This window comes from Anoplopoma fimbria, chromosome 15 (genome assembly GCF_027596085.1).
Source record: "Anoplopoma fimbria isolate UVic2021 breed Golden Eagle Sablefish chromosome 15, Afim_UVic_2022, whole genome shotgun sequence".
NCBI lineage: Eukaryota > Metazoa > Chordata > Actinopteri > Perciformes > Anoplopomatidae > Anoplopoma > Anoplopoma fimbria.
In genome coordinates, this window is record NC_072463.1 from 13,442,075 (window position 1) to 13,455,682 (window position 13,608).

Genomic DNA, 13,608 nt, shown 5'->3' on the forward strand with positions numbered 1-13,608 from the left:
CGTCACTCACAACTCTTAGCAGTAGGGATCACTAGTGACAACACAGCTGAGTGAATCGATGGATCCCAGCTGCTTCTCTGGCAGAAAACACCCCTCTTTTGTTGTTTTGGATGGTGTGTTTGGCTAACAGCTAACAGAACTACCAGAACACAGACTGCTGAGTACATCGCCGCCATTCAGCCACTTCAAGAAGGGCAGACAGCTTGGCGTCTTGTCTGATGAGTTCGAGCCAATTGCCTGCATCCATCACTGCTTGTCTTGAAGTTTAACTACATTTTGTTTATTGACGCCTTACAGCCCATTGGTGTGTGTGTGTGTGTGGGTATGTATCCATTCAATCAAACAATTCAGCAGTCCCACCTGACAGAGATCTGCACTCTACAGAGTCCACCTTTCTAGTTGAGAATGTGTTCATATTTTACACATTTTAATCAATTATTGATACTTATTGACACTAATTCATAAAATTAATTAGCTCTAAATTGAGTCTATTAATGGCTGTCCAGTTAGGGGAACAGAGCCAAACAACAACAAATCCACACAATACAATAAAGATCATTTCTGGAGTTTCCAGCATAACTGCATAGACCCTGCCTCTATTCCACACAGCAAAGTACTGTAGGAAGGATAAGTGGAAACATGTTGATGCTGTATCCAGAGATGCCATCGAGGCCAACTCCAGGTCCCGGGCACATACACACACAGACTGAGAAAGATGCTAAACACTGGGGAACTCCCTAAATGTTTAGTGCCTGAACGCATCACTGGACAAGTCTAGACTAGACAAATGATACATTATGCACAAAGAAGGGGACGGAGGGGCAGACAAATAGTAGTATTAGGTGAGTAAAAAAAGACATACTTACTCTTATCTCACAGTAGAAGACATATTGGATATATTGTTCTCTGGCCTATGTGCTTGCTACATATAAGTCTGTATCATTGTATCACAAGAAGTAAAAAAAATGTCTCCATATGTGAGATTCACTTTAAATGCCTTGCATGTATTAAAATAAAAGATTAAATAACTTTAATAGAGCTGCTTATAACTTATAACCACATTGCAATATGGTATATGCTTATAACCACATTGCAATATGGTATATATATATATACCATATTGCAATGTTATTTGCAATGCAATCGATTTTATTTGCCTCCCAGTCAAAACAACATTGATCAAGTCAAAAGCTGTCAGTCTTGTCTATTTTGCTATCTAGCTTAGTTATTAGCATCTAGCAAGCTTTTGCTAACAGAAAAAGACCTGATGAGCAGAGTTAAATGCTCACTATAGCCGTGTTTCCATTTAAATGTCAAGAAAATTGACAAAGTGATATTTTTAAGTCTTAGAAAATTAAAATACAAAATAGGAGCATTTCAATAAACTGATTTGGAATGAGAAAACTCCTGATACAGTGAAGTTTGGTCATAAGTAGGCGCTAAAAGCTACACTTCATGCAGTAAAGAATAGAAGAGAAAGAGGCCAAGTTTCATGCTGTCTGAAAACCAAGACAAGCACTTACACATTACAGAAATATCTGAGAAGTCAGCAAAATACAGCTGATCATTCGTGTGAGTTAAAGGTTTGCTCCAAACTTATTCTGCAAAGGTGTTTTTCCTTATCCCAACTCTTTGCCGACAAAGGCAAAAAAAACTCATGCGAGCATAAACACTGTGGAAGTTTCCGCTTTCAAAGCTTTTCTAATGCTATACTTCAGAATGTGCATATATTTAAGTGAATTGGAACATGGTTTATGTTGTTGAACTAAACTGACACACAATACTGATTATAGAAAACAGACATATTGAATTTAATGGAATAATTCAAGGGTTATTTTATTTATTTTTGTTAACATTTGCCATAGAATGGTTTCTCATATACCTTTAACTCTCTGAACATTTGTGGGTGTGTACGGTGTGTCTACAATAAATCACAGAGGCAAACAATTCATCAATACAGAACAGTGCATCACAATCACAAAATAGAAACCAAAAACAAGCTAATTTCACCATCATAACTGTCATATCCAGTCATTCTGCAGTGTGTGTACTGTATTAAGTACTAACTTTTTACTTCAGGCACAAATATTTGTATAAAACATTAGGTTCAAATTAAACTCTATAGTCATAATTTACTGAATTTGATGAGGAAAAAAAATTACCATGTTATGCAACACACTTATTCCAGATTTAAGTGGTATTGCTCCCCACCTCCTCCTCCATTCCCGCCTCTGTCTTTGTCATTTCCTCTTCTCTGATCATTTTTCCCAGCAACTTGTGGGAACACTTTGTAATATTCCTGTCACTAAGTTTGGTCAACACACATCTTGCCTAACTCTTCTCCACTAGGCTTTCACTATCAGCCTGTTGTTCTGACTGGAATAGGGTGTGTTGTCACTGATAAGCCATAGTGGAACTAGTGTGGACTAATGTCAACTATTTTTTTGTTTGTTTTTTTGGTCTGTTTGTCAGCAGGAATACAGAAAAACTACTGGCCCTGGTGGACTGGTGTAGCATGGGCTGAGGAAGAACCCATTAAACTTTGGATTGGAACCGAGTCATGGGGCGGATACACAATTTGTTTTTAACTTTCATTAGCATTGCCAGATAGGGCTTGGCCTTGGTGGACGTCTCTGCTCTCCGAGTGCCCCTGTAGTTCTGACATGTTTTACCACCATGTTAAGTAATACATTAAAACAAATATCACACCACAAGACTACAAACTGTAGCATCTCTCTCATACACTGTTTATACTTTGATATTGCTCTGATCGTTATCTCTTTATAAACATGTCGCAACCATGACATCCGGCTTTTTTCGTAAACCGGAATTTAATTGAGACCAAACCACTAAATGTGAAGGCTTTCCACCACACTGGAGTGTGGCCATTCAAAAGACGTATAAAACTCTTTTCCCTTTAGATGGGGTTTGGAGACATTCTGTACAAACTAGTTTCAGGCATATCCCAGCCTTGAAGGGCTGATGTATTGATACGGTGTGTCCTCACTAACTGGAAACTGAGTTGGACATATACATGTATGTATCGCTACCCTGCACTAAGCCTGGACGAGGCCAGTCCAACATCATTAATCCAGTTCCCATGGTAAGATCAACATTGCATGTTCTATACTATTTAAAACTTTACAGTTCCTACATGTTCACCACAGTTAAGTAATCCCTCACACACCACCGCCTTTTAAGTACCGACTGGAACCAATTAAATATTTAGGTTAGACAGCTATAAATGTGTCATAGTGGTTAAGTAATTATTACAGTTCCAATTCAAAATGTATTTCCGTGTTAAAAGGAACAATGGCTCCCGCTCTGCCCAAAATAAACCCATTAGACCGGCAGATGCCTTTCCACAGCCCTAACAGCATTAGAGTGATCAAGATGGAGTGAGAGTAAGATGAGTGGTAGTTAAAAACAAGTCTTACAGTATGTGTATCAAAACACTCTGAGGTGGGGGGCTGCCCTGGTGGCCAATTAGCCACGATCTGGATGCCATTTAGCATGCAATTGCACTTACCAGTGAACCCTTGCACCCTAGCAACAATGCAACAGTGAGCTCTTAGTACATTTGTGGCAGACTTTGCTCATATTCCACGGCTCATGGAACTGTTCTGCAATAAAAAGTTAATTTGAGGGACATGTGGCTTCTCGTCCTTTAGCTGGGGTGTTCAAGTCTCGTCCATACTCAAGCATTGTAGTTGAAATGTTTACAGGGCTTTTCCCAATAATCAATAAGGTCAAGGCTTTATTGTTGCTGTAGTATTTCATGTACTTTGATTGAGAGTTTTGGGAGGACAAAATAACATACAAATCCTAAGAGAATCGATATTAGACATATACTTTCTGACATATTTGTAATATTATTGTTGGATTGTTCAAGAAATGATAACATTGTGTATGGATAACTAAAACAGGGTGAGAAAGTGCTCCCCTTTCGTGTGACTGACAAATGTTATCAGTGTTTTAGCTGAAGGTAATCTCTACAAACAGATTCTGCATTCATTTGCAGAATCTGTAGACAATGGAGACAATATTTTGGTATTAAAAGCTTTAGGGCTTTGGGCAAGTAAACGGCAAAAGAGGCAGAATGCATTTGCCGAAATGCATTTTGGGAAACAAACGGCTACTGTATGACGATGATTTAGCTTTTTATCAGTTTAAAATCAGCTGCTTAACTGGCTACTTGTTAAACAATCTAGTCTCATGTTTACTCTCAACTCCAGTCTCCCATCTCATGTTGCTTACTGTAAACAATGTGCAGAGTATTAAGAGATATTGGCCCCAGATATCCATTGGAGCCCCAGAAAAATAGCCCCTGCCCCCAGAGGCTTATCGTTGTCAGACCGATAGCCGATGGATGGGTGGTGAGATTTGACTTGACCATTTTCCTATAGTTCAAATTTACTGATAATAACTACATCACTGGGATACACAACACTACTTTATTACTCTAATGATTACATTCAAAAGTCTCTATATTTAGAATTAACTTAGTATTCCACTTACTGTAATGATGGAAAACTGCCTGTAAGTCACATGTGGTAATTAAAGCCTAAGATGACAGATATCATCTAAATTGATTATGTTGACAGCTCTCAGTCACCACTTTGGGTGCAGAGCTAATGTTGAAAGGTTCACAGACTGAGAGATTAAGCTGCTGCTGGAGATCTCAGCTGTTGGTCAGTACTCAGCAGATATCTAACCACAAGGTGCAAGACTGGAAATGGACAGGCAGCTAACACAAGATTGTTACTGACCGTCAGACTCCTCACTATTACTCAATGACAAACAATCCCTGCCAACTCCAAATTATACAGAGTGGCATATGACTCCCCAAAAACATCTATAGCAGAGCTGAATGAGATACTTTGACAGTATGTAAAAATGTAATGTAAAAAAAACCAAAAAAAAGAAACTACATTTTTGAATCTCTTCTATAACATAAAATATGGCAAAGCCAATTTTTTTTTTTTTTTTTTTTTTTTAAACTAAACTGAAAAATCAAATCGGACAAAGTGTTATAGGGTAGATGGGCGTGACAATAAGAATGTATGAGTCAGGGTCCTCCTCCTCCTCCTCCTCACAGTGGCGGTTCCTTTTGATTATATCTGACCGACCATGGCTTGTAATTCACCTTTATCAGATTACAATTTAATTTTGTAGTTTGGCTAACTCGCAAAATAAATGTTGATGCAGCTTAGAAAAAATTCTAAATATGAGACCTTGCAAACAGCTTTGATCTGGCTCAAACCCTGAACGAGCTGAAAGTCAAAACTTTGAGAATAACATTTCCAACATGGACACTGTACCGTGCAGGGTAGACTGTTGATGTATCATGTTTAAAATCCTGTCATTTTTTACATTTCTCTGTCTAAACAGAAGCACGGATAACTAGCCTACTCGAGGCCTGGTGACAGAAGGGAAAAACAACCAGGCCAAACAGAGCAGCTAATGATACCCTTGGCAGGCTGTAAACAAGAGCTATGTGTTGCTGAGACATCAAGAATTCAATCAGTCACTGACAGAGGACCTAAAATTAGCCTAATGTTTACCCCCGCTGGATAACAAAGCCTAGAAACATATTGCTTGTGAGGGCCAAAAGTGAAGTGTACTTACTCCACTTGGATTTTATCTATTAACAGCATTTTCATCACCTGTAGCACACATCATGTTCTTATTATCATTAATAAGCAGAATTATTGTACAAATACACTTGGTCCCTTTGTTATAAAACTATTATTTTTGTAAATTCACGCTGCCAGTGCTGATGGTAAACATTTCCCGGAGGATATCGGGGGAAATGTATGACTTGCTGGAAACTGAGCGTTTTAAAGAGTTAGAGGGGGTTGTACTTACTGCAAATGTACAGGGGGGGGGGGAAAAAAAGAAGTGAGTAGGAAAGGAGGATCTCAGGCTGAGGGACAGATGAAGGAGCATTATGAGAGCACGAACAGCAGAACACGGCGAGGATTTGAGGAAAATAAACATGCGTCTGGGCGGCCGAGCACTGGCTCAGCAGAGGTACTTCCCCTTATGTGCACAGCTGGATTTTGCGAGACGGTGAGCAATTCTCCCCTCTCTTCTCCCAGACTCTGACACAAGCAGGGGAATTTAGCTCCTACGTGCCAGGCTTCAAAAATAGCACTGGATAACTGCATGGTAGTAACTTAACAACAAGGAAGTACTCAATAGACTGCAGATCTCCATCAAGGCCTAATAATCTCCCTAGTCAACACTGTTCTGATTCAGTAACAGCCAATGGACATTCATTTTATAGTCAACATCACACAATGTCATTTATTTGATTGCTCAAGAGCCAAGGGGCAACTTCCTGGTCTGCTACCTCGGTAAACATTGTAAACATAGGTTTACGCTAGTTTCAAGTCTTCTTCAAAGTACACTTTGTTTTAGGCATGCTCCCAAAATAACTGCGACACCAGAAAAGCCGAACTTAAGTTTGCGAAAATGTGGTCCACAAACCAATGGGTGATGTCACAGTGGCTACGTTGACTTATTTTCTTCAAGTCTTTTTTTGGATCTAATAGGATGGAAATTTTAGCCTAGTATCCCAGGGAATTATTTATTCATTAAAAATCCCTAGCAACAAATGATTTGAGTTCATTGCCATCATTTAATACCAATACAGGAAGTTGGGTGCTCTATATGTTGTGAAGCAGAAGTAAGGGTGTGGAGGCCTGGGTGGTGGATGGACGTGTACCACAACGGACTTTCATGCAGGACACAGGAGTACTAGTGTGTTTTAATTGTCCAATGCTAACCGAATCAAAGCAAAATGAAACTTGCCATATCCAATATCTTTCCCTAACCATAACCATACCATAGTTGCCATTTGCAGATATTGCATGTTGAAACATATGTGTGTAAGTCCTCTGTTATTCTGTTATTGAGTGATGATGGGGGGATGCTGTATGCTTAACTTGTTTGAATGTACTCTTGTTTGTTTACCATATTTTATTTTTATTTTTCATATTTTCTGTTGTTCAATTTTGTCTTTTTCTATTGCATTGTTTACCGTCACAGTCCGACCACCAAGCCAAGTTTCTTGTTTGTGTAACATGCTTGGCAATAAACGGTTTCCATGGCTGTCGATTTCTGATACACATGTGTTTTGTTTGTTTGTTTTGTTTGTTTTTATTTCTTCTATTATTTTTACATAATAAAATACTATTATACATAGTGGTTTATTATCTGTGATATTTTATAAAAAATATGGTTTTGAACTTTTTATATATATATTATATATATATATATATATATATATATATATTTGCATTGCATTTTCCTTTTGCATACTCTTTTTCAAATTTATTTTTTCATATGAATTTTTTCATGCCCAAATGCAAAATCTTTATGTATCCAACAACTGCACTGTTTATTAAGCATCATCTGTTTTTCAATGAAACAAAACAGTTTAGTGGTACTGTAAACAACTGTACCTGTAGATCTTTGCCTAATCCGAACATATAATTGAGATGCTGTTCAGTAAATGTAGCTCCCATGGACTCCACCAAGTAAATAAAATGGTGTTAAAAGTATTGAGAGGAACCAGAGTGCCTGACAAGGAAGAGCATACAAAAATAAATGTGGTTTCATAACAATACTGGTCATAACAAGACCAACATTTTCTTTCACTTTGCTGGAGATGTGTTATTCCTAGATTTTAGAATACCTCTGTAAAGTAACCCATTTGTAAAATTACCAGAACACATTTACAGAGTATTCCTTTCTACCTTTGAGAAACAAAGGCGAATGTTATTGTTCAGGATAAAAAATTAAGTGTGATTACAAAATGCATTCACATTATCAGGAAGTTATGGTCATGTCTCAACCACCGTTTGCTGTGTGGGAGTTTGTTATACTATAACAACATTAAAACCACACCTCATTTGAAACTAGACAGTGCTGATGCAATCAGTCCTAGAAAACCAGTAGACACAACTATTTACAAAGTCTAGTTCCTTTCATCTCAACATTTTCTGGTTAAAAAATTAAATGTATGTCAACATTGAAAACAAGATGTTAATGTTGAAAAGTTATAAGTATACAGATTATGTGAATTTCCACTGCAGGTATATTTCCTGGAAGCCTTATCAAGGATGTTAATGCCAATCATACGATTGCTGGTTCACATACATGTGAGTGTTGTAGTCCAGATCACCTACACCAAGACCAAGTCATTACCAAGTGTCTCAAGACCGAGAAAAGACCAATACCAGACTAGTGCGAGTCCCTCACCGCACTACAACATCAAATCTTCATTCACCTCTTTATTGCCATATTCACTGTATATGTGTGAAGGTATAAGCTTGAGAAAAGATCAAATAATCAAAAGGCATTCCAGAGGTGAATTGTATGTGTGGGGAGTTCCATTTGTTTTCCAGGAGCCTTCACAGTAATGCTGTTAAATCAGACAATGCACGGGCACTTTAGTGATATCTCCCATCTTGAAATAAAATCCACTTTGACTCAAGACCGAGCTTGAGTTCTACAACACCGACACATGTCCTACACAAACTGGTACAGTCCCTTTAACCTGTTTAGGCTAGCTTGCCAGTGAATCATGGCTTGACAGAGATTTGCAGATAACTAGTCAGTCAAAACAATGTTTAGGGCATAATTCAATATGAGAGCCAATTATTGCGCACACACATGCTGGCTAGTTTGCTTTTACAAATACCTTTATACCACCAAAAAAGGTTTAAAAAAGGCAATAGACTGTTATCCCATAGTTTCTTCTTTTATTGTTTGGCATGTTGTGTTTGGCTAACCACTTACAATTTACCAACCAATTTACCAACCAGTGCATTCCCCGCTGTACCTCGGCCATTGACTGCATACATCACCACTTGTTTTGGAGTTTGAATGACGTGTGTTTTATGACGCTTTAAAGCCCATGGTTAGCGTACATCACTGGTAGTTAGTTGGCTTACTTTTATTGTTTTGTAGAAGGTGTTTATCTTAATGCTAACAGCTAACAGAACTACCAGTACACACACTGTACCTCACCACAACTCAGCTGCTGCTAAGCGACCAGACAGCCTGGTGAGTTTAATTTAGTTTTTGGCAAAAGCGTACGACAACTTGATAACAATAAGTCGTCAAAGCATTCAAAGAATCGCTCCGGAAAAGGGGCGAAAAGAAGTGTATCCATCCTTGTCGTGTTTTAAGTCAAGTTTCCATCGCTGCCGATCCCAGCTGGAGCAGAAAAACACCCATGACTACTGCAGTGAAGATTGTCTCGGAAATTAATGCCGATTGTAACCTTTCCCACTGAAGACAAAAGCCAGATGTCAGAGTTTCTGTCCGGTGGGAAAGCAGCTTAAGTGTGTATGTGGCACTGCTTCAACTCCTTTCGGTTACTGGGATCAGAGAAGTTATGATCAATGGGTCCGACATCTGTCCGACGTTTTGGGCCACGTAGGAGAACCATGCAATGTGGCAAATAAACGAAAAGCACTGGCTTTTAAGTGGAAAGGAACACAAACTAATCATATGGTAGTTTTGTTTTTCTTGTGGAAAAGAGTAGTCAAACAAAGAATATAGATTCACTGTAAAGTAAACCACATTTCTAATACATTTAAAGTCCTCCCCCCCCCAAAAAAAAAAAAAAAAAAAATCAAGAAAGAAATAATAATGATTTTCACACGAGTGTATACTCACCGGTAGTTCCGACGGTTCAGGGAGAAACTCGGCATCCTCTCCAAAAATAAAATCGGGTGGCAATTCTGGATACTGTGCATTGAATATGATATCCCCTGGGAGGAAAGAATGAAAAACCGATCAGCTGATTGAAGACTAATATGGAGAACATGAATTCAAAAAGTTGACTTTGCTTGTCATTCTTGCTATAAAATGAGCGCAAAATTTCATTTGAGCTCATTATCATATATATTTGCACTCCATCTTAATGTGTCATTTGGTGTCTAACTGAGCCCTAAAATGAAATTTGAAGAAATGTATAATTTTTTTCTTATATTAATGTGGCATTATGCCTTATTCCATCTACTTTCAAGATATGGAGAGTTCTTTTGAACACTGCTAAAACCAACTGCAGAGGGAACACTTTGACATTCTCTTTACCTGAACTAACTTCAGTCTGAATCTGACATGTAATTACTTCTAAAGGCAGCTGGGTTTTTTTTTTTCAGCGGCTGCCGTACCTCCATCCATGAGCAAACTAGACATTTATCATTGAAGCCACTCAAATCCTGCCAAACAAGTCTGTCTTGTAAAGATAATTGCAGATACTTTTAAAATAGCAAACATTAAGCAATGCAAAAATCAAGTTCAGTTTTTTTTTTTCCAAATCTGAAAAGAGTGAAACCAAAAGGTACTAAAACACTACAATTAAAGAAAATGCATTTAGAGAAAAAATAAATAAAAAATGACAGCCTGGAAATGGCCTTTTCTGAGGCAAACAACAAGACCATCATATAATATGATCACATAACACACTGCTTTTGCCGGTACACAATGTTCTGATAATATGTTACACAAGTCTATTTGTGTGCTGCAAGACTGTTCTGTTCTGTTCTGCTTTTTCGACCGCTCCAGCCACAGCGAGAGGAGGCAAAACGTACACATATGGAAATATTTTTTTTTCCAGCGGAGAGAGGAGTCAAACGAGGAGACGAGGAGACGGGCTTGTAAATCTGTTACAAACAACTGGCAGTCTGTCAGAGATGTGCTGGCACGGCTCCAGAGGTAAAATGGAGGTCTGTCAACCTTTACAGGTTACATGGGCTTTTAACCACACTGCTTTGTTCACACAGACGGCAAAGAAAAGCGTTGTCTGGTTTCTGCATGCCTTTTCTCAAAGTCTCGCTTCTATTTCAGCCAGACTATTTTAATTGAGGTCATAAGGGCTTGATATGAACAACAACAAAGGCCACAAATTGTTGTTTAGCAGTGCCAGTCACAGTGGTGAAGAGGGGGAGAGGGGGGGGGCTGGGGGGGGGCTGGGCTCGCGTTAATAGCCCTTAGCTCTGCTCGGAGTGCACCGTGCCTTTTTTGCACGCTATCGGAGGGCAGGTCCACAGACTGGCAGACACCAACCTGCGACCCAGCATCCCTGATTAAACAAACGTTCTTCCTCAGGCCAGAACACAGGAAGGTACAGCCACTAGAGCAACAGCTGGCTTTTGTTTAGGGTTTTTTTTTTTTTTTGTTGTCAGGATCCAAGGTTTCTTTCTAAACTATGATAGATACATAATATACTTTAATGGAAGGGTAAATAAAGGGTGGATTACATGGCTCTGTCACAAGATATATGTCAAACCCTTATTAGGAAGGAAATTGATCAAAGATTTCAAACAGAAGAATGAAAAGAAAAAGGTATGCATGTATGAACAATAAAAAGTGATGCCAATAGAAAAATAGAATAGCAATAATATTGAGGTAAATATAGTAAAAACAATTCCACAAAAATAGAAAAAACAGTCACAAATGATTAGTACCAGTGCCTAATAGACACTAAAAGACAAAAGTAATATTGTGCTTGATATTGAAAAGTAATCAAAAGTTATATTCAAATGGTCTGGATGCTTTTATATTCTCAGTGTCCGATGTCCATGGAGTAGTTTTTGCATTATTCCTGTGCGGTCACAATCATTTCTGCCTGGACAGATTGTTTTGAGCAGATTTTGCAAAATAAGCAAAGCATACTTCCCTTTTGCTAAACATGGTTTGCAAAAGGGAAGTAGCTTTAATAGTGTAGGGGCCACTATTAAAACTAGTAGTGGCCAATAGTGGCCCCTACAGTACTTCATGCAAGTACTCATAATGTTGCCAAGCTGCAGACACAAGCCCCATCTCCTGCAGCTTGTAGGCATCATTTTGGCTTACATTTATTGTTTTAGACCTGCACATTAACAGGCTTCTGAGACGTCTGTTTAAAATAACTTTCTTTAACTCACCAGCCACAAAAACCCTGTTTCCCTTATCTAGCTGACAGATGTGAATTGCACCGCCCAATTGTGTTTTTGACATGGGAGAGAAAATGAGTTGCAGACCCTGATGGAGTTCTGATAATGAGAATACGTGATATGAGGTTTTTTTGATGAATATTTTTAAAAGCATTCATAGTTAACATTTCCTCTTCATCAGATGAATGAGTTCAAAGCATTCTTCCCATGAAGCTTTGGTGAGTGAGAGTAATAGATAAACACCGTCAACAAAAGCCAGCTGGTGAGCTTGCCTTGTAGTACGTCCTCGACGTCCAACACTTTCTGTTTGTGTCTGAGCCTCCAGTGTCTTTTCTCTTTGATCCACGACAGAAAAACTTCCGCACACCATTCTCTTATGCCCCTCCATTGCTATGGTCTCTCCCCACTTCCTGCCCCCTTTAGCTCTGGCTGATTGAAAACGCATCACCCCCTCGCCAGCTGCTGCGAAAATTCAGAGCGCCGGTCCAAGGGGCGACAGGCGTAATCAGCATTGCGTGAACTTGTTTGGCGAAGGCTTGAATGTAACGGACGTTCATCTCAATGTTAAAGTCCTGCGTGCCAGCTTCAAGTTTTGACGTACTTTTGAGGAACGCAAGAATCTTCAATTCCAAACACTGGACAAACACTCTCTCTTTCAAATGCCCCCGAACTTATGACTTGATCAGTGAGAAAACAATTACAATAACTGATGGTACCTTTTCAGAACACACACACACACACACACACACACACACACACACACACACACACACACACACACACACACACACACACACACACACACACACACACACACACACACACACACACACACACACACACACACACACACACACACACACACACACACACACACACACACCAGGTCCAGCATGGGTCTTGTGAGTCTCCATAATTCCAGAAACACCAAGTAGAAAACATTCAAAACCATGATTTTAATAGCTACACATTTTTTTTAAAGTGTTGTGGGCACTTTAGGACTTATGCTCGTAACGGCAGAACCTCTGATGTGGGGACTTGATTCACAAGCGAGGGAGCCTTCCGGTAGAAGTTCAACAAGGGCATGTTTACTGGCATCATTTCACCGATTAAGCGTCACCATAATCACAAAAGTATTGTTTTTTTGTTCTTTCTGTGGGTGCTTTTGGTTCTACTCCTTGCATATAAAATTGCAAAACATTCCTATGGTACCCTTTGGTTAATTGTGCATTTTGTTCAAGTGATACAGAGTGTTTATATGGTGGTTGTCACTGGCAACCCTCTTGCTGGTCAACTTAAGTTCTTGTTAGGATATTTCCACTGTCTTCATTTGACCTCTTTGAGAGCGTGCTCAACATGTTTGCTTCATTCATCCGCTGGGCTTGGGGACCTGAAACCACCCGAGGTCTTCAAAGTGGATCTCTTGAAACTAATCAAGGTTGAATTGAAATGTTTTATCTGAAATCAAATTAATTCAGCACTGGTTGTTTCCTTTTTTTCTTTTTCAAAGTGCATGCCCATTGCTCGTCTAGACAATGAATCAATTAACCTGAGCACAGTGGGAAACCTGTAAATTGAAATGCTGTTCGCACTTACATTTTAGAGAACAAGCAAATGAAATCAAAATGAATTAAATAGTTTAATCAGCCAC

General features: G+C 39.0%; 1 protein-coding gene across 3 annotated transcripts in view; it reads right to left on the bottom strand.

Annotated features, from left to right (window-relative positions):
• The window catches only part of babam2 (BRISC and BRCA1 A complex member 2), a 93,569-nt gene that overhangs the window by 68,157 nt on the left and 11,804 nt on the right, over positions 1 to 13,608 (bottom strand). For all 3 annotated transcript variants that reach the window (XM_054613384.1, XM_054613385.1, XM_054613386.1), the window contains exon 4: positions 9,694 to 9,788. In XM_054613384.1, coding sequence (XP_054469359.1) covers positions 9,694 to 9,788 — 95 coding nt within the window. The remainder of the gene's footprint in view (positions 1 to 9,693; positions 9,789 to 13,608) is intronic.